Source organism: Temnothorax americanus, unplaced genomic scaffold (assembly GCF_048541705.1).
Source record: "Temnothorax americanus isolate GAGA-0224 unplaced genomic scaffold, ASM4854170v1 Scaffold47, whole genome shotgun sequence".
Lineage (NCBI taxonomy): Eukaryota > Metazoa > Arthropoda > Insecta > Hymenoptera > Formicidae > Temnothorax > Temnothorax americanus.
In genome coordinates this window covers 1,137,575-1,159,967 of record NW_027509624.1, presented here as the reverse complement: position 1 = coordinate 1,159,967, position 22,393 = coordinate 1,137,575, and the positions used below count along the sequence as shown (strand labels likewise).

Sequence of the window (22,393 nt, the reverse complement as noted above, 5' to 3'; positions counted from 1 at the left end):
TTTTTCCTTGAATTGCAGAATAAAGTATAATATAAGAGGTAATTCTTTAGCGTGCGTTTACAATGGCAGCAGGAGTATGCAGTAAGACGTAAGCACTAAGTTATTGACCAACCACAGTCGATTATTTTTGGATTGTAAAAATCCCATTAGTCAATAACTTACTGCTTACGTCTTACTGCATACTCCTGCTGCCATTGTAGACGACGCTTTTAGCCTCTGACAAGGTCTGACGCGGAAAAAAACGACGCAAATGAGCACGTTAGCGAGATATCTCGGGCGTGGTATATAAAAGGTTAAATTACTGACGATTTGTAATTCACGACCTCGGCGAGGGGAAAAAAAACGGCGATTATATGCGGCGGAAAATGCACATGCGAGAATGTATGTACGTTACAGGCGCGCGAGAGAGAAACGCAGAAGCAGAGGAAGGGTAGACCGTGAACGTGGGACGAGTGTTGGAGGCGGGCTCGCCGCGGAACAATGTGAACGAGCGCGAGATTACCACAAGAATAGCGCGCTCTGATATCGAATTAATTACTTGTTACTTATATTACCAGGATTTCCGGTTTACTTTTAACGGGAAGGAGAGTGACTTTGCAAACGCGCGCGGAAGCTGATGGCTCTTCTAACGAGGCGCCATAAACTTCCGCTCACATTTTTACATATCGTATTAATGTTTGCTGATTAAAATGAAGAAAAATATATTTATATGTATCGCACGCTCTCTCTCGTACAATGGCTTGATTAAGAGAGAAGGACGCCCCCATGCGCGTGCATCTCCCTTATTTTACGTCGGGATAAATAAAACGCCACTTACGATTTTACTGCTCGCCCGCCGCGCGGCTTGATTAAAGTACTAAAAATGTATTACTACGCCCGGAAGCCTTAATTAAAACAAAATGTCGCTTAATCCCTCGAATCCTTTCGCGTTTCTTCTCGTCGTCTTACTTGAGCTCTGTTAGATAAAACCGAGAAAACAGAATCGTAGATCCAGACAAGGGCAATGCGAGGGAGTTATTTTGCTTTTTAATTTTGAGACGGGACCACTTGGTAGAATTATTTTACTTCGTTCATGATAATAAATTCTTTAACAAGTAAATAGGTATAACAGAATCTCTTACTCTTCATTTAAATTCAAGCAAAACTTTATTCCATCTAAACGTCTTTAATTTTTATTAATGTTTCTCTATATTAAAGGATTTTTAATTTGTCGAAAATTATAAATAGCTGCAAAAATCTATCATTAAAATTATCAATAATGAGAAAAAAAAACAGCCATTAAAATTGAACGCAACGATGAGAGTAGAACGGTACGTATATACGTTTCTTTTAATGTTCATTTACCGCGTGTCACTGTTTGCTATATCTGATTAGCAAACTATTTTTCAAATGGAAATTTGGATTTCCTATACAGCGCCTCAGAAATGAAACGAAATGAAAAACAGTCGAATGAAACCTGCAATCAACTACGAATTCAATGTGCGCGCGCGGAAAATAAATTCGTCGAAATCTAACTACTCTGAATATTTTATGTGAGGGAATTTTATCCGGACGTGAAATTAAAAGCGCGCTGGTAAGAGCTGAGCTAGTTTTCAATTTAAACGTCGAAGCATTTGAGATATTTGACAGCGAGTATTATACTTTTTTGTTCCTTCGTCCGCCCGATTTAAAAAATAATTTCCGCAAAGATTTATATGTGTATATATGTACATGTATATACCGGGATATTTCATGAAATATACCGTGCTCACATTTCATACGATCCCTTTCGTACGGAGTTAGCTCGTTGACTGGAAATAAATAGATCAAGCTTTCAACTCATATATAAATACGAAATTCGAGCCTCTTCTAACCGCGAAAGAAAATTACGTCGCGGTTACCGATTTCACTATCGGCAGAAAAATCTGGGAATATAGTTCGCGCAGAAAATATTTGCCTGAGGAGTTAATTACAAACCGAGCCGTGGTATAATTATCGCTACGAGCGGAAAAACGCTATTCGATTCGGCACAATGACTCCGCAAGCGCATTAAATGCCACACCGTTATTATACCTTCCATATCAGCAATCAGTGTAATTCAGAAAGTGAAGAGAAAAAAATCTGGTTTTCCATCTTGAATTAATTTAAAATTCCTACCTTAATTAATGTGAAAAATTGCAATAAATTTGTAATTTTCAATGTTACATATTTCGATAATTAATTTATACAGACTAAACCTTTGTTTATACAATATTACTTTAGATAAACTCAAACATAAAGTTTTTTTTATCAATTTATACTCGTAAAACTTAATTAGTCAAACTCTTCCGATTTCCAAAGTTACTCTCCAACTTCTAAATGTTCATAAATAAAAGTTATTTTTCTCATTTTTTATACATACACTACACAGAGTAATGTTCGGGCACAGCATTCGGTGAACGACATGACGATGATGGAACAGGACCCAGAGTCGACTCCAGGTATAGTAGTCGATGATTCTGACGAATCGTCGATGCGAAGAGGATGGGCGTGCCGCAGTCGCGCGTCGTCGCCTGGCACCGCGTGCATATAATATGTACGTGCGTATGCGTGTTCGTAGCTATATATAGTTTAAGCGGGCGACGATGTGCTCGTTAATGACATAATGACTTATGATCGCGCCCCGCCGAGGGACACAAGAGAGATTCGCTTGTCCGTTCGCTCGATAACTGTTATCGAATACAAAAGATACCTATTAGCTGGCTACGCGCAACTCCCAAAGGGACTGGCCCTGCCGTTTTGCAGGCTGAACGATTTCACGATGCTCGACAATGTAAAAGTCGCGTCGAATCGCGTTAGCTAGAATTTACCGCGCGTCGGATTGCCAAGCAATTTGTGAATCGTATACACAGAAAATGAAGATTGCAACTAGAGTTGTCACAGTCGCTTTTTGAAGTTCGAAGAAAGCGAATTGTTTGCAAATGGAATTTATTCTCATATCGAAAATTTCATCTTATGTATAAGATAGTATACAGTATAATTTAAAAAAAGTAAAATTCTACATAGTTTTTGTAAGATGTAAATTGTTAAATAAAATAAATAAAGTTATAATAACGGAGATATATTGGTAATTCTTAAATTAATTATTTAGTTATAATATAAGTCTGATTAAATAAGCGCAGATACGTAAATAATTTTGGATTTAAAAATTGTTTCTAACTTAAAAAGAAATTACAAAATCGTTAAGTTATTTTTTATGTTTTAATTATTTTTGCTGATAATCGCGCTCAAAGAAAAACGAAGAAGAAATTGCGAAACGAGAACACAGAGAGATTTTTGTGTGTCGCATCACATCGCTCAGAGTTTGCTCTCTGCTTTTCGTTATCCTCGGCTCTTCTCACCTTACAAAAAACAAGATCTCAATAAATAATCTCCTTCGCACATGCCCGGGGCCGAACAATTATTTTCGTACGCCCATTCGAAGGTCGATCGCCTTGAAACTTGCGAGAGATAGTATAACAAAATGCAAACGGAGAACACGCTGCGATGTGCAAAAACAAACGAAACGATCTGCGAGAGAAGAGAGTATTGCATGCATCGAATTCCAAATATAATATTGGCATGTAACGCAATTAAAAAAATTATTTACCATTTCTGTTAAAATAATATCATATCACTGGAATGTCACGATCTGATAAATTAAAACGCGTGCAACGCTTAAGAAATTAAAAAATGTTCCAAATGCAACAATCAATACTACGCTGCAAAAATTCATGGATTTAAATTACAACTGATGTTCGATACATATTGACAATATTTTTGTACCGGAGAGGAACGAAATCCCAGCATCAATCGAAACATCTGGATCAAGTATCGACCTGTGAGCATCTCCTAAGCGACATTTCCGAGTTCGTTAGCCCGCCCTAATGATCCATCGCTCACGCCGTAGGTGCGCTACTGATATATCCGTCGGACCAAGACCCGGATGTACGGAAATAGCACGAAATTCTGCGCGCGCGTGTCTGAGTGCGTTGAGAGAGGCGCGATGGCAACAAAAGCGTAAACTTGGCACTCTTCCAGGGACAAGGAGAGGGCAAGAGGAGGAGAGCGGAGCGCAGACGGCGATGGACGGCGAGACTTGGCGCTCGGCCAGGCAGAACGGAGCCAATCTCACTTTCGATTCCGTTGCACCACGCATGGCGGGATGGCCACCTGTGCAAATTTGGGCCGCACGATCGCGAGCTATATCGCGCCGGGACATCGATTTTCCGGGACAAGCGTGGGAATTCCAAGCTCGTCGAATTATATAGCAACGATTGAGAGAGAGAGAGAGAGAGAGAGAGAGAGAGAGAGAGAGAGAGAGAAGGGGGGAGACCATATAATCGCGATAAAATAGGTTATCGAAAGCTAAACTGAAGCTCGCGTAGTTTTTTAATTTATGCTTGAGAACAAGCGCTTCTTGAAAACGTCGATTTAAAAGGATTTCTTTAGCGAACAGATATGTCCGTATCTCTGACAATGATTAAAGATGAATAAACAAGTGGATATTATTTTTTATTTTCATATCATTCAGAAATTTTAAAGTAAATTATGGTAAACATCAACGGAAATATTAATCGACTCTACTGGCCAATTATATTTGTGAAGACAATACGACTATGATTTGGTACGATTATTGTCAAGACGCTTTTTTAATTAAAGATTTGTTCCTTATAAATTGATGTAATCTTTGATACTTATATATCATTATATGAGTTGCTTATATATATAAGTATCAAATCTTTGGTTAAAAAAGCGTCTCGACGATAATTGTACCAAATCAAGGTCGTATTGTCCCGACAATTATAATTGGCCAGTTAGAGTCGATTAATATTTCCGTTGCTGTTTATTATTTGATTGGCGAAGTAAATGTAATTTATTCTGTTTAATTTATGGTAAATTTGATAGATAACCCGTAAATAAAATATTACAAAAGTATTATTCCCTATTTACTTTTCTCTAACTATTATGAAATATGATCTACTAATTTTCTTATTAACTTTAGATTTTTTTTCTATCGAGTTGAAATCAAAATTTTACTGTAGGCATCACAATTATTTAATCAATAACTTTTATTATTGTAAAAGCTATACGTCTTTATATATAATATCAATTTAGTATAAGTTTAAAAATAGGTAGAAGGTAGGTCTAACAGCGTGAATGTTTGGCAAACTTAAAACATCTTCACTATTAACAGTTCGGCTCTTTAAAAAATAGACGATGATTTCTATGTTTAAATATATATACACACACACTCTTAATAACAGTAGAAAAATATCTCAAGTTACTTGGTTTGGCACTCTTCCATGTTGCTGTTCCATGCAAGTGAATATATAGATTTTCAAAAATTTCAATAGGAACAACACAGCCGTAAATACCATATAGGGCAGAAAGGAGTAATTTTTTCTCGAAAGGCGATAAAGTTTGAAGACCTTGAGGACGAGGAGATAGCTTGAGATCTCGCGATTCAAAGTAATGCGGTACCTGTCCAGCAGGCACCACCTGCTGATTGGCGATACCACCATGCGCTCCTCCGTCAGGTTGCACCTGCATGTTTGCGCACCCTTATTCGATTCACGCAGACGGATGGGGCGTGCGTGCGTGCACGCTGGAATTCAGCGACGGACAGCTGCGACGAGAAACCAGCCTTCAGCTTTTTCGCCTCATTATGCAACCAGAGAAGGAGGTAGAAAGGGGAACGAACGGTGCACACGACCGGTAGATGCCATTTAAACCGATTGTCCTCTGAGAATGCGTGCGTGAGTTTAACGTTTAAAAAGATAGCCGTTTTTATGACACCGTATTTTGACTGCGGAAAATGCTAAAGAGAGCTCCAAATGTCAGTAATAAGAATTGAAATACAAAGTAGGAATTTTTACCCTATGTAAAGTTTTGTAATACACTTAAAGATTGAAATATAAAGATAAAAAATTAATTCACGAATAATTGAAAATACTTATCATACTTATGATTCATATATTAAAATATGTTTCGATTTATACTGTTCATTATATACGTCGCGTAATTTTAATATTTATTATATCGAGATCATATTAAGGGAATCGTTCCAAAAGGCGCTTCTATTCTCAACAAAAATTTTAAAAATACGAAAAACATTTTTTTTTTGTAAAATTATCTCATTTGTTTGTCTTACTTTAATCTAAAAAAATTTACCCGATATCTTTGTCGCATAATGTATCCCAATATCGACATTTAAAAGTGTTAAAACAATTTGCGTTCGTACAACCATCAGTGACTATAAATCTTTATTCCCTATACTTCGATTAAGATACCTTTGTGGCTCGTTCGGAAGCTTGAACAAACTGCTTAAATTTTCGATCAAGAAAAGTGTCTCTCTTTTTTTAGAGAGAGAGTAGACGCGTATATAATCGAATTGTTCTCCGCGTGCCATATATTTTTTCCGGCTGGTTCTTTTCAACGAGAATCTTTCCCCCACGGAGATGGATATTTTGCTCATCCGTCTTCCAAGTCGTAACGTTACTTAAATAAGAGAGAAGGATCAAGGCCGCGTCGAGGAGGAAGAAAACTGCTGGAAAACAACTGGGGCGCTCTCGGGCGCTCTCATCCTTTTTTTCTCGCCTACCTCCCTTTTTCCCCGTTTCCTTTCTTTCGAGACGAGCACTTTATTACCGCGCCGGGAGAATAATGATATTTAATCCGAGTACGAGTGTCTTTTTTCGTCTCATGCTCATGTCTGGAGAATCAAAAAATGCACGCTAATAAAATATAGAAACGACGATGATTCATGGTTTTTGCGAGAACAATTTTCGCAGAAGGAGGAAAAACCTTATTGCCTTTCCGTGCAAAAGACAAAATTCTATTTGATATTTTGACAGAAAAAAACAAGTTATGTAAAAAATAAGTATATCCATAATAAAAACACGTATTTATTTTTAATCGTTTATAATTATAGAAAATTATCTTCGGAAATTGCTCGGCATTTTAACAAAGAAATATTAAAGATCTGAGTCATAATCTAATAATGTATATAATGTTAATTTATATTTAAATAGATAAATTATGCGATTTTGATGACACAGACTCGTCTTTGAACAATAATGCTTTCCACGAGAATGCTTTCTACAAGAAAAGTCAGGAACTTCAAATAAATACCACTCCTATTAGTCGCAATTAACAAATCTTTCTGGGTTAGTTCGGACAGGTCTTTCGTGGAGGTTCTATTCCGGCAGAGAGCAACAGGGGGGGGGAACTTAACGAGAAAAGTCATCGGAACTGTTCGTGTGGCATCGAAAAAGCTTATTCGCAACGCCGTCGGGCACGTGCTGTCTTTACAGGAGTTCGAGTTGCTAATGCAGAAACTTTCACCAAAGTACGCGGAAAGTGAGGAAACGCGAAGGAGAAAATAAACCGTAGTACATGCAGCATTCCTCGAAGACGTTTTCCGTGAACAAAAGAAAATAAGGAGACCCAAGACAGTTAAACGCCCGAAACGAAGACGAGAAAGGAAAAGACGATGAAAGAAAAGAAGGAAAAGAAATGTTTTAAAGAATCGCGATAAGAAAGTTCACGGCATCGCGTACATCTCCGTATATCTCGAGACGAGAAAAGTAACTATGCTCGACTGAACTCCAAAATACAAAGAATATAGACAAAGCGGATAGGTTCGAGTCTAGTAAATCTTTATACTGAAAAATCCTTGTTTTTCCCTCCGAAGACAGCTATATCCTCAAAATCAAAGAGCCTCGGTATTTCGGAAGTATAAGTCCTTTCGAAACATCGAATAGATCTTTCGCAGAGAACGAGAGGACCCATCCGTGGCGATGTCAACGACCTGTATTCTCGCATTTTCCGCTGCACGTATTTTCTTCGCATGAAACTCGTTTACGTTAAAATAAAAAGTAAGTTCGTAGCTGAGAGAGATTATTGACGCGTCAACTCTGGTTGGATACTCCGAAGACACAACATAACATGGAAGATATTTTGAAGTTATGGAACACTATCGTGAGATGTACGTAGTTTCTACGGGAACGACGCGCGCGCGCGCGCGCGTCAATGTCATCAATATTCTCGACATGAAGGTGTCCCATGATGGTACATTGTGAAAACATCTTTGCGGTAGTGAAACTCGGAAGCGAGCAGCTTACGGAATAAGGAATCTTTACGATCCTTTAAAAATAAACCTTGTCGAGAGATTGGCGATCGCGCGACAAATCGTAAAGTTTGGAAGCGCGATATTTCTTACATTCCTCAAACACAGAAAAAGAGATCTACTCGCGATAGGTAATTTATTTAATCCGAAGTTAAATTTGATGCTATAGTAATATGAAACCTTCGAAAGTACATGTAACAAAAAAATAATTGTAAAAATTCGTCATGTAAAAATTGAAGTTCTCTCGTAATATTTTGTGGTTCGAAAAGAGACTGCTCATTCGAATTATTCAAACACGTGACATTCTCTAATACGAGGTTTTATATTACTCACTGATTGGAATATTCAAATAAAACCAGAAATCCTGAACAAGAATTTCTAGCAGCTGATGATGGAAAAAAGCGTACGTCTGTATAAAACTTTCATTTCGACACTGCTTGCATCAACAGTCGTAATAAAAAAAATTCAATTGTCATGTTTGTATTAAAAAAATTTTTCATTCCATATTGAGAAAGTTTCTTGAGAGATTAAGTATGATTTAATCTCATATTCACATATACTGTCTGTGTGTGTGTGCTACGCGTGAAATTCAACCGAGTATTTATTTTTTATCTTTATCTAGAAATGCGATTTCCAAGTATCTTTATAATGCTGAAAAGCGCAGGAAATCCAATATCCCTGACAAAGGGAATTTCAGATAAATACGTGTGCGCGCGCGCCTAGAGCGGTAAAGAGGAAATCAAGCGTATGCGGAGCAGAGCGGAAAGTTTCCCAACAATAATTATCCGAGAGTTTCTGCAACTAGTGGGCAAAACGAGCCGGTCGTGCTTAAACCGGAACGAACGTAGCTGCTTAATTACCCGGGGACCGCCACCCACCTGTGTACAAACAAATTCGTTACGGTGCCGTGTGTCGGCTGCCACGTGGAAATGCGAACCCCCGGTGGTGCAGGCAGTTAGTGACGATCTACAAACGATGATCTAACAAGCGCTGTGTCACAATAACACGTTAGGATTTCTTATACATAAAAAAGAACACTTCGTTTGAAGTCATCTGTACAAAAAGATTGTTCATAATTCTCGAAACGTATTATCGAAAAAATTATAAAATATATTGAATGTATGGCAAATATCGAGCTTTAGTGTTTGTTCTCGAAAAAAAATTTCAATATATTTTCAATTTATTTAAATTCCATTATATTTTATTGGCACTTTTAATTCGTTAGAATTTTCGTTTCTAATTTCTCACGTTATAATTTAACAAAATCGTAATTGATAGAATTCTATCATCGAGAAAATTACAATTCCGACAGCATCGATATTACGAGAGAAGCAATCGCACGCAGAAAACGAATGCCGTTATCGTCAAACGCGTAAAAGCGAGAAGTGCATCTTGAGGATAAAAGCTTGCTACATAGCCAGCGTCGTAACAATCGAAATTGTATTATCGAAAACATGGTTAACGATATTATCGTAAGCGCCACCGCATTCGCGCAATTATTTTTGCGCGCTGCAGTGATTTAATCGTCAGATCGTGAAAAATTCGATATATTCACGCCCGTGAACAATCTCTCTGCACGAATGGTAAAACGTCACTTCGTTACATCTCGGTGGCGCGCATAAAAGTTAACGATTGTTGTATATTTGGCATACAAATGGATTGTATTTCGTTAAAGTGGAGCGACCGTTGTTGGAAGTTAAATGTTAAATACGAGATTCCCCGGAGAGCTTTTCCGAAAAAAAAGCGCCGGAACCGAACGATTCGATTCGATTTTGTCTTGCACACAATACAAACGATCATCGGAGGTATCGACGTGTATCGGACTCACACGGATCGCAAATAATACAATTACGAGACGGACCAAAATCATTTTAACGAGCGCGTTATTCGCCCGTACGATTCCCACACCCGCGCAGTATGCGTGTGCGTAACGGCTCTCCGTTATACATGGTTAACAAAATCCTCACTCTCTCAGAATAATCATATATACATGTATCGCGCCCGAAACACAGGAAAAAAAAAGAATACAAGTACCCGATCGATCGACGAATTCATCTCGCCGATATTGTGTCGGCGAAACGTAGGTGACGATTCGAGAGGATTTGAAATTAAACGTGAAAACATTCCTATGCGCGCATGCACGCACAGCGGCTGCAGAGATCAATAGAGCGCGCAATTTATGCACAAAATTCTCGCGAATTTAATGGCGGGCTTGGTAAAACCACGCTCGGTATTTTGCCTCCCGGATTTCAACGATCCGCCGCGGCCACCGCCGCCGGAAAAATTTAATTACCATTTACGATTTCAATTAAAGCGAGCGACAATGGGGGCGACGTTGATTATGGTCGATATTAAAACCGGTTCACTGCGACGCACCGCTCGACGTTTCGCTCGCGCAATTTGATACAAATGTAACATAAATGTAAGGATAATGAGCTGACATTACGACTCGCTTTGATCCGCGAGGTCGACATTAAATTTCATATTGATGATGAAGCATCCACGAAATTTGTGCAGAAATGCATTTTTTTTGCATTTTGCAGGCGATTAAAATTGAACAAATATCGCGTGCTGGAGTTCACGCGCATAAACTCGTAATTGCACTTTATACCTACTCTTCGATTTGTCAATTATATTATTCGACTCGGATAATCTATTCGATGCATATATTTTTGCAATATATGATCCGTTACTTAAAACAAATGTATGCTGTGCTTTTTGCATTTCAAATTAAGATAGACAGATTATAAAACAATTAAATAGCGCTTATTTGAAAGGTTGAATTTTCTTTTGTTTTGTAAGAAGATATTTATAGAGAAATTATATTAATTATTAGTATTATTTTTACAATTTTTTTTTGAGCAAAATAAATTTGTGATTAAAACAGATAAAAAATAAAATAAGGAAAAATCGCAAAAAATATCTCAATTTTTTGATTTATTAAAATTACACAATTTCTAATTGCCAAGATTATTAATCTCGCTCCGTAAAATATAAAAATAACTTGTCCAACTTTTTAAGTTTTTGCTCCAATTGAAGATTTGGACTTTATCTAACAATAAGGGAATAAGCAACATCGAGATTTCGAACTGGATGGAAAATAACCCTGATCGTTGTTACAAATATAGCCACCCGTGGTATACTCCGATCGTACACACAAACGGGATTCGCGTCGATTCGTATGTATAAAAGCGGGGCGTGGATTTCGAGCTATTAAGGTTTATTGCGCTCGGAATGCAGGACCCAATAAAAGCCGACACACGCGCCGCTGAATTTCAATATAACAACGTGACCGCGCCGTGTCGAAAACGTACTCCCCCCCCCTCGCGCTCGAACGAACCGGCAATTAATTTCGAAACGCGATTTATCGGCCGCGGGTCCCGTCGCGGCGATCGATGAGTCATCACGACGCGACGATTCATTCAAAAGTCGCACCTCGTCGCGCGTGGGCGAGCTCGCACGCTGCACTCGCGGTCATTGTGTCCGCTCTCGCATCGATCCCGCACTTTTCTTCCGCTCGTAGATTGCGCAATAAGAGCGCATATACGCGTATGCCAACGCGATCCCGATATACCGATCGCGAAATCACGCGTCTCCTACGCTCGACTTCGAGCGAACGCTATGAAAGCAGAGTTTTACGAATGAATAGAGACTGGCAATGTACACCGTATTATCGATCAGATAATAATATAATTATGATCGTGAAGCAACAGATATGCTGTGATAGTTCACACAAGGAAAGAAAAAAAATTAACGAGAGAATTTCAGAGTTCAGTACAAATAATATTTTAAACACAATGTGAATGTAGACGGAAAGCATGGATGCTGAATTATAATGAGAGCAACAACGGAAAATATCGATGTCGCGATCGAGAGATATCATTACGATCCTCACTCGCGCGTCGTATCACCTGGAATTAACCGTCGCGGAAGCGGAAATTACTTTCGTAATTCAGTTACCATCGGATTACAAATTATAGCTACAAATTGCGTCTGTAACTATAATTTGCGAGCGAATCAGTTATGAGTTACGATCCTGCCGTAGGGGTGTATTAAACGTGTCGTCGCAGAAGAGTGTCGACTCGCGCGCGCTCTCTCGCTTTTATTGAACGCTTTTATCGAATGCGATGCACGCGATGGGAACGGCGGTGCGGGATTTGAACGAAACCGTACGGGCTCGGTGTTACATGATGCTCGATATTACGAGTCGAATCCCCCGACTCTCCGAAAGCCGGGAAAGAATAACGTCGATACTCGCATTTTTACGAGCGGACGTTTCGCTTTACTGCCTGCGCACGAACGATAAACGGAACGTTATCGTCTCCACCGTACATACGCGCGTGTATACACGCGTGCGATTCGCACCGCACGCGTGTTCGCGCGCTTGTCGTTTCGAAGCGACTCTTTAAGAAGGCGTTTCCGCGCGGCGCCTCCCTCCTAAAAAGCTTTTATTCTTCTTTCTCGCCGGCTGCTTCTCATGCAAAATATCAACGCTCGCGTAATGACATATAACTCCGCGGGGAATTTTCCGATAATCCTTATCCGGCGCGGCTCGACAGAAACTGCATCATACAGCCCCCTTTTTTATTGTGCTCGTAAACCGTTAAAACTCTTATTCACCGACCGAATACAGAATTAACGTGTCACTCCCGTTATGTACGAAACCACGCGGAAGAGCGCGAGAATACAACGCTGCATTTTACGACGGATATTCCACGCGGAAATGGAGTCGTGCAGATAAGGCATACAATGGTATATTAATCATATTTATCGAGATTGGATGGGGAGTAATGTGCCTCCGCATACACAGTTGAATTCGGCCAATTTCATTAGAATGAGAGCACCAGCTCTAGCATATGATGATACATTCCGTTGAACATTTTATAAGATATCGCATGGCCGCTAAGTGTATTTTAAATATCCGATAAATATAAATATGATAACAGATTAATAAAGATATATATATACAATGACGAACAAGCAGTAAGTTTCCATTAAACAATCCGATGCTTTCTATTTATTACTAATTTTTATAATTAACACGACACTTCGCGTATGACTTGTCACTCTGTACGTTAGTTTTAACCACTTAATACTTCCGCTCCTCATGCCTATTAACACGATGCAGGATTCGTTAATTCACATTCCGGTCGAACATGACGTTATTCTTTCGCCAGCCACATATCGGTTGCGTTCGGGAAGCGCGCTATATTAGCGCTATTGCATCATTCTATCTTTATCGCTCATCAGGTGTAAAACAAGGATAAAATAAGCAAATAGCACTAATAGCGTCTTCCCGAACGCACCCATCCTCGAGTTACATTTGCGTCGGCTACTAACGGACATCGTCATGCGAACCGGATAACTCGCCGTATCGGCGTGTATATGCATTCGGCGCAACGCGCATAATGTTGAGTTGCATACATTACGTATATATAGCGCGATAGACCGCCCACGTGCTACCCGACAATGCTTTAATTTGCCGTTCGTTCGTGGTACACGCCCGCACTCTCGCACGTGCGAGACACACCTACGGTCGATCCTCTCGCTCGAGCGTGTGCGCAAATTCGCTCGGCACGTCCGGCGAAACGGCACTTTCGTGGCAACGCACCGCGGGAACCATTGCGTTATCACGACCGTTCTCTCGTTGCAGAGCGAAATTGATCCCTTTTCAATCCATACTCTCCGCTGACAATTATCGCGCGGTCTCGCTTTCATGTTTCCAAAAGAGAAAAACATTTTTGGAGCCGGTGGATCGCGCGGTGAGAATGAATTCGCGACAAACGATGCGGGTTCTATTCGCACGTTTGTCCCAGGAACAAAGCGTTACGATTGACGAAGGCTTAATCAGCCGTTTCCATCTCTCTCGTTTCAATCGTACCTCCATCCGTTCCGTCCGCCGGAAGTTCGTAGCAAGACTTATGGAAGAGTATCCATCTGTCGACGTGTACATCGAGAACTTGGAAACAGCAGACGCGTCGGCATTATTATCGGTATCAGGTGCATCGAGCATTATGCGCATCCACGTATAATTAGTATAGAAACTCGCGTTTGCGGTGCGTTTGTGCGTGAATCCGAGTCGACGAAGGTATGAGAGAACGAGAGAATGTGTGAGAGAATGAGAGGGAGAGAACAGGAGGGTGTGGGAAGTGATACGTGCATTGGCAAACAATTTCGATTACACCGACCCAGAGGAATCGACGACAGACACAGCGCGGTGATGAATTATTCTCGCAGGAACGTGGAATTGATTGCTTACTATGCCATCGTACGTGACGCGATTCCGCGAATTCAACGATATATCGCCTAATCCCGAAAGTAATTCCGGTGCTGAAATATACAAGCGTGTATATATTTCCATCTTGTTCATCAATTTCTCGTTCGAATGATACATCAATCATATAATCTGATAAAATTATCCACCTATATGGCCACGAGCGTCTCTTAAAAATGTAATCGAGAGGCCAAAAAGCTTTTCATCAACATTTTATTTCAGCGTCGGGGAAATTTAATTTACCGTCCCGATTGAATATATACGCGAGACGTAATTGCGTTTGGAATTTCACCGGAGTCGCTATATTCCTCGTGAAACTGCCTCGGGATAAACAACGCTCTTTAAAAAGGCACGGTGAGACACAATGGTTCTCGCGTTAAATTATCGCGCTATACGTCGATGCTTGAATATTTAAGCCCATATTGTTCGCCCCGCTGCAACGTTCCTATATAAATTTATTGAACCCCTTTCCTATAGCCACCCCTCGAGGTGTCAGAACGATCTCGCGTAACGGTGTAACGCGAGTCGAAATGAGGTATCAAACTGTGAGTTGATCGATCGAGACAGAACAAATATCGAGAGTGAAAAGGGCTGCAGGGAGTGAGAATAGCAAAGGGGTAGAAAGACGGGAATGAAGAAGAACCCCGCGTAAGGTACGAGGGTGTAATTTCCCGAGAAGCGAAGCCAACGAGGTCTCGCGTAATTGGTTCGAAGGGTCGGACTTTATATATGTACATATACGTAGCTGTGAAGCCGCGTCTCTCTCGAAACGAGAACGAGACGAGATGAGGCGAAAAGCACGTTTCGCCAAATGCGTACGGAATTTCCATGTAAATGCCGCGCGACGTAACGCTTTCACTGCTCTGCCTTACCTCGGGAACGATAACAATCCATTCCTCCCCCTGTTATTCTCTCCTCTCCCTCCGCCCGTGCTAATGAATTATTCATATTCGCTTCTCGGATGCTGCATTGTTGAACTGGTGAGTTAACAATGTTCCGTGCAACATTTAACGACCCAGTAATTTCGATATTACAAGTTTATTACAACAACGTTCGATACAAGAGATAATTAAAATGTAATTGCACATATAAAATGGCAGGAATGTCGCGTTATTATTATCATCTCTGTTCGGAAAACTCATTCGGACGAATAAATACGCGGTGAGACTCATCGTTTGCAAATTGCTCGCAAGACCAATACTTCCGTGACCACAGAAAATTGGCATAAATGTATAAATTATCCTTAACAAGCCTTGATTTATAAACGTAGCAGTCTGATTATCAGCCTATTACGTATCGTTCCTTTAATTTAGTTGTTGAACTGTCTTTATATGAAAAATGTGCTAACTGACATTGTAAAGCAGATTATAAATAAATTTATAAAAATTATAACAAAGAACTTTTTGCAGGTAACCGAGAATGTTCATTGGGGGGACATAGTTCAAAATTATGTAGCTCCTGACATATGCAATCGTCCAAATATAGGCGTAGCTATAAAGAGCCGTACATCGACAGCCCCCCGCCGGCGCCGACGTCTTCTCTTTTGCATCGCCCTTTTTATTTTTCCAGGCGTAATTACCGTGAGACATCAGCGCTCTTGGTGCGGTGCAGCCGCTCGGGGTTGTATTTTCAGCAATGTGTCATCCGACACGCGCTTACGCCAGTCGTTTATTTTTGCGACGTATATAACCCTCGTGAAAATAAAAAAAAAAAGAACCCGAACGAGCAGCGGGATGTTGACGAGGGCCCAGGATGCAAGAAATTATACCGACGACCGCGAGAGTGCCACTTCAAAGAACTGCGGGGTCTTGCTATTTTATTGCCACGAGGTCTACCGCGCGGTACCCTCTGGTTTCGTACTCGCGAAAAGAAAGATCGGCTTTGAATCTTTTCATTTCGCGGGATAATTTCGGTGTGGGAGCGTTCCTCGAACGATCGCATAAATCGATGTTTCCTAACTCTTTCAAGATTTTGATTTTGTTTTCTGTACAGTATGCGTAATTTGTATGCGATAAAATAATTAAAAATATATGATTAATGTTATTGGCTATTACGTAAACGCAAAAAAATAGATTGTTTCAGTAATGCTCATAAAAAGGTAGATATGACTCGAGTAAAAATCATTATGCAAAAGTAAAAAGTAGATATGCTGAGAATTTATATATACTCTTCTGTGCAAACGATAAGATGCATAAAATAATTAAAAATATCAGGTTTAAAAGTCAGATTAATCGATGTTGCAGTTGACGTAAATTTGTAATTATAGCTGATTGATAGATAGCATTAAGTGTAAGACTTTTACGGAAATTCCATAATTAAATAAACAAATAAAAATAAAATCGATAAATAATCCAAATAATGTATAGTGAGTCAATCGCAATAATAAGTACCAACTGGTAAAAATAGATGAGCTCAGCATTCATCGTATCAGCTATATCAGTATTTAAACCTTTGCTGAATCATGACTTTTATTAAATAATCGAGAACTTGCTAACAAGCTCGACCCGAAGTTATTTGAAGAATTTGACGTTGATTTTCTTAAACTCCGACTATAAAGAGATAACCAGGAAAAGATCAGAAATTCCAGGAATATTCACCGAGAGACGATAAGAGATAATTTTATTTCGTTTCGTAAAATCAGAAACCGCCGTGTTGTTTCAAAATTGTGAAAAACTCGCCGCGATGATCGTGCAAAAAGACAGACGAAACTTTTGAATTATTCAGGAGCCATCTCAAATTGGATATTTTCCTGGTGCTATCCAAACTTCATCGACGACAATCTGTTATCCTTTAATTTGGACTAAAAACGTGACGCTAACCGAAAATCCGATAGCAACGTTCTGACGCAATCGATTTCACGTAGATTCTCTAAATTAGAATTTAATTCGTCCACGTCGTGGATTAAATCAACTGGCGTCATAATCACGATTAGTTCATCGCGCGATTACGTAACCATCGTATTAGTATTCATCATATCGTATAATATAATCGCTCAAATTTAATATTATTTTGCAGTATTGAAGTTACCAATCAGTGTATTAATAGATAGGTAATTATTGTGAAAATGTGCCGAGAGTATATTGAAATTAGTAAATCTGCAATGCTGATATTTTTTAAATGTCGACAAAATGGTATCGGAGACAAAATACCGAAACTAAAAAAATGTCAATAACGCAAATATATTTCTCCAATATATTTAACAATAGTGTTTATTCAATATTAAAAACACTACCACAAAACTACACACAGTGTATCATTACTTATCCTCTCTTTGATCACATTAATATTCCTCAATATTGTTAAAGTATTATAAAATATCTCTGATCTCAACGGAAGTACGACACAAAAATACTGCAAATATTCGAAATCAATGTCGCGGTCAAAGGTGAAAAAAAACTGTAGCCGATTGAAATTAGGACAAAAAAAATTCTCGGTCGGTGCAAATCAGGAAGGAGAACACAACAACGAAATGACCGCTCGTAATGAGAGCTCGAGTAACCCAGAGAACGAGAGAAAGGAAGATAAATAGACGAGAGGTAGCCCGCGGAGGGATCTGAAGAAATGGAGCTAAGAAACGGCCTCTTGAGGATTAGAGCGAATTCACCGCGGACGAAGACCGTGCAATTCTCGTCCCTCGGCCTGTGTTACGCCCATTTTACACGATTCGAATTCTATTATTAATTCTGCTCAATAAACAAGTATTAAAATAAGATTTTGTTTTATATTGCTGTGAAGAATTAAACATACATGAAAAATTGAACATAAGTTATCATCACGAAAGTGTATCTTCTCTATTCTAAGACACGTAACATTTCGTCGCGAATTTTAGATCGCGTAACACAGACTTTAGAGCCGGTGGGAGGTTACCGGCCTCTTCCATCGGAATCACCAGGTTCCTTTTCTTCTTCCTGAGTCAGCCTTTTCTCCATTCTCACCCTCTCGCGCCTCGATACGGCTCCTTTTTCTTCTTCTTCTCCTCCCCCTCCCTTCTCTCCCTTCGAATTGCTCGACGGCAGTTCAGGCGATGCCGGCAACGTGTCTTTTGTCCGCGAACCGGTTTCTGCCGGTTCCTCGAACCATTTATTTCACTCGTCCCTCGGCTACATATGACTATATGCTCCTTCTCCCCTTGCGTCCTCTCCTATAACCCGTTCTCCCGATACGTTTCTCTCGTTCCTTTTCTCGCTCTCCCGTCTCGCCTATCATCTCGCTCTACCACCCTCGATCGTGTTACACCCTTTTTTCGGCCGGCCGGTTCTCGCACTCGAAATAACGCCCCGGTTTCTGGCAGCCTCCCGAGTCCATGAATGAACGCGGCCGAATTGCTCAGAGGCATGGAGGAGACGAGGAGTCACCGAGCCTGGCTCTCGTCTGACCTTCGCGCGGATCGATTCGGCGTGCATCTATCTACGACGACGAAGAAGACGACGAGGACGAGGGCGACGACGACCCCGTTTGACCTCGCTTCATCGACCACGCCGAAGACCTGGACACTGGGTCGACAGAGCTATGCGGTAGAGACCACGTAGGTTCTTCCGCCTTGGCGTCAGCGCGCGAGACACGAAGGGGGAGAATTATAGTTATTGGCCCCGATAACTGGCGGTTTATCGGCGATGCCATTTCGTAACGTAACGGGTATATGTCACCGGGCGACACTTCGCCAACTTTGCGCGATGTCGCGCATATTCCGGAATTAATGTTCTTCTCAAGTAATATATATAATGCAAATACGGTTTCTCTGTATTGTTGGATGCGAGAAACGTGTGATCTATTCAGACCAACTTATTAAGTATTTTTGAAATGTTTTGATGGTTTTGGACATTATATTTCTGCAGGTAATAATAGTTATAGTTGTAATCTTTTAATATTTAAAGTTAAGTTGTTTCTTATCATTAAACCGTGACCTCAAATAAAAGAAATTTAATGCTTAATTGTGCACTGCAGAAATTTAACTTTTAACTCTTGATTTTCAATCGCTGGTGACTCGAAAGTTATTGACATCCTAACATTTTAATGAAGGAGAAATCGATTCTCCATTAATTATTAAAGCACATGTTCTCCGTTTAATTTAGAAGCATTTTAAATATATTTATGGAAGATGAAAAAACTACGACAGTTTCAGATATGACACGTCCCGTTCGGTTTCGTATCAGAAACAGCAATGGTATATTATTTGCCTTAGCAACAATCAGTTTTCACCGCACTTCCTGCGCCCTAACTCGCGATGTTTACGAGCGCTTGCCGATGTACGACACGACGCGAGCGCGATATCACAGCGCTTTTATCGCGCTTTTATTATGATACCTGAGACGCCGGGAATCGCGTTGTTAAATCAGAACCCTTTCGTTCGTCTTTGTTGCTCGCGGGCGCGCGCGCGCGAGGACGAGATTGCTCGAACGATCGATCGGTGAAACGATCCCTCCCGACAAACGCGGGCAAGAATGGCACGTCGAGTAATACCGTGGCAACGGCTATCGGAAACCGAGCGCCGGATAAGCTTTTACTATCCGATAACGATTAACGGCCGTCGGCCGCGATTGTGCCGGCCTGATCCGAGTATCGGCCGACCCGCCGATCGCGTTCATCGACTTGAAAAGATTTATCGGCGCACGGCGCCCGCTTCGGGCTTCGAGCTCGCCTCCGATGAAGTCGGAGAAACTCCGACGGTTGCGCGAACCGGCCCCGCTACGAAAGTTCACTGCCTTCGGAACACGATTAAAACAGTATTCATCAGCGCGCGAATACCGCACCACTTCTGCCCCAGAGAGAAATTAGCGGGCAGACATTCCGCGAACCCGACTAATGAATTTCGGGCAACCGAGCTTCTTCCGTGCTTCCTACGAGAGTTTCTCTCCATTTGCGTTCTCATTAAATCTCAATTTCAAATAGCACGCCACTCGCGATTATCGTCTCCAGTCGTTTCGGGGCAAGGAAAGTTCCCTCGCTTTCGGAATTGACTATCATTTACGGAAAAATCCGGCGAAGCCGAAAGACTTGAGTTTCTGAAAGTTTCTTTACTTTGAAATCGTTCGTAGAGATTTAATTACTTTAGATATACCGTGGTATTTGCAGGTATAAAATTCTTTGACACCAGTTCCCTCAAACGTTAATAATATCAAAAGATGCTTGCATGCTAATATTTGGCAAAATGCAACTTTTTGACGCGACTTTTTTCGCAACTAATAGTCAATTATGGTGGCTCCATATTTTGCAATTCGTGTTTTGCAGACTTTACTGACGACTGAATTCCCCTTCGTATATGATATAGTAATTAATAAAAGACGTAAATTGTGAATGAGATCGTAATTGCGCATGTATCGGCGTTTCGGCAGAAAAATTAAAGATCCTCGAAGATCACTTACCTTTTTCGAGTTGCTGCGATATTAGGCTTTGTACCCGCGGGGTTGTCTGTAATTGCGCCGCGTTTCCCGGCCGTCTTCGAGGCCTTCTTCCGGGTCGTGGCTAAACAATAAATAAAGAAGACGTTAATTAATTTTTTGAAAATAATTAGAAAACATAAACATCAACATATAAGATATAACTATGTGCGCAAACGTAGCTTTTCATTACTCACTCAAATCCATGTAGGAAAATAGTTTCGTACTTTTAATAATAGTTTTACAAAAAATAAATCTTGAATAAAAGTAAAATGATGTTAAATAAACGTGACTGTTATCCTGATTTTTAACGAAGACAAATCGCAGACATATATTGAGCATCGAATGCTGATACATCGCGTGCAACGAAAATATTTCCACGCTTTCTTTCGAAGTCAGCTGATGACTGTGGAGGAAAATAAACGATTGTACCGATTTATTACAGCTCGACCGATCACGCGGATTACAGACACGCCACAGACATTGCGGCTCAACTATAATTATGCACACTACGGCAGAATCGATTTTCGTGCGATTACAATGTTTAACGAAACTCGTCAAAATAATAAGTAACAATAAAGTAATCACGAACAAACAAGAAATAATGTAACACAATTAAAAGAAATCACAACTGTCTTGCTTTATATTCAAAAAACCCTCGCAAATCTAAATAACCGTTTACTCAAAATGCATGTGAATATAATGTCGAAATTAAGACCGTCGTGCTGCAACTTTAATGTGGTGTAGAAGCGCAAGAAATAATCATTTCGAACATCTCGAACGTACGGCGTGGATAAGAGTCATTCGCTACGTTCTTTTCGAGTAATCGGTAGCACATCTGTGACGTTGGTGCAACTTTCGCCACGGGTAAAATCGCGCAGCCAGCCACAAGACTTTATAGAGTCTCGATGGCTCCGGGGGTCTCTATCTCTTTCCCGCATCGTTTTCATTGTCGTCGTTGTCGTCGTTTTTCGTCCTATCCGCAGTCAGATAATCGTAACAGTCAGTCCCGGGCTCTTCGTCGCCGCTCGTAAAGCCACCGGTACGCGAGGAACAGCGCGGGAGGCGGGTCAGGACAAGGCGAGTTACCATCTTTGTTTAACTGCAATGCTACGTTTATTGCCGCGGTGATAAACGGACGCGGACGCAAGCGCGCTTCGAGATAAACGCGAGCGAGCGAATGTGTCACGTATACACGCGGAGACGACAACCTAAATTTTAACGGACAAATTCCACCGACAAGTCTGGAGTCTAATGTTCCTTATAGCGAGACTCTCAAGGATGAGCGTTAATACAAACGAACATTCGGAAAAGATAAAGTCTATATAAACAAGCGAGGTTTTCGTGCTCGAGAGGAGGTGCCTTATCCTCGATCGCTCGGAATTCATTAACTCTTCTTCGAAATTTTAGTAATGTAAATGTCCATTTCGAGCTCGTCGTTAGAATTTCATAAGATCGTAAGTAGAGAAGACCTATACGTACATTAGTTAGACCACGAGATAATGTAGCGTAACGTGATACCGCATGGCATAAGCGACGAAAAGAAAGGGAACGAAAATAGCAGACTAAATTACCGGAATCCGGTGTCGGGGTATTCCAGGCATCTCTTAATAA

The 22,393-nt window shown here is 40.5% G+C and overlaps 1 protein-coding gene across 4 annotated transcripts in view; it reads right to left on the bottom strand.

Moving 5' to 3' along the window:
* The window catches only part of Kdm3 (Lysine demethylase 3), a 286,147-nt gene that overhangs the window by 181,077 nt on the left and 82,677 nt on the right, over nucleotides 1–22,393 (bottom strand). For all 4 annotated transcript variants that reach the window (XM_077417084.1, XM_077417086.1, XM_077417087.1 and 1 more), the window contains exon 7: nucleotides 20,765–20,864. In XM_077417084.1, coding sequence (XP_077273210.1) covers nucleotides 20,765–20,864 — 100 coding nt within the window. The remainder of the gene's footprint in view (nucleotides 1–20,764; nucleotides 20,865–22,393) is intronic.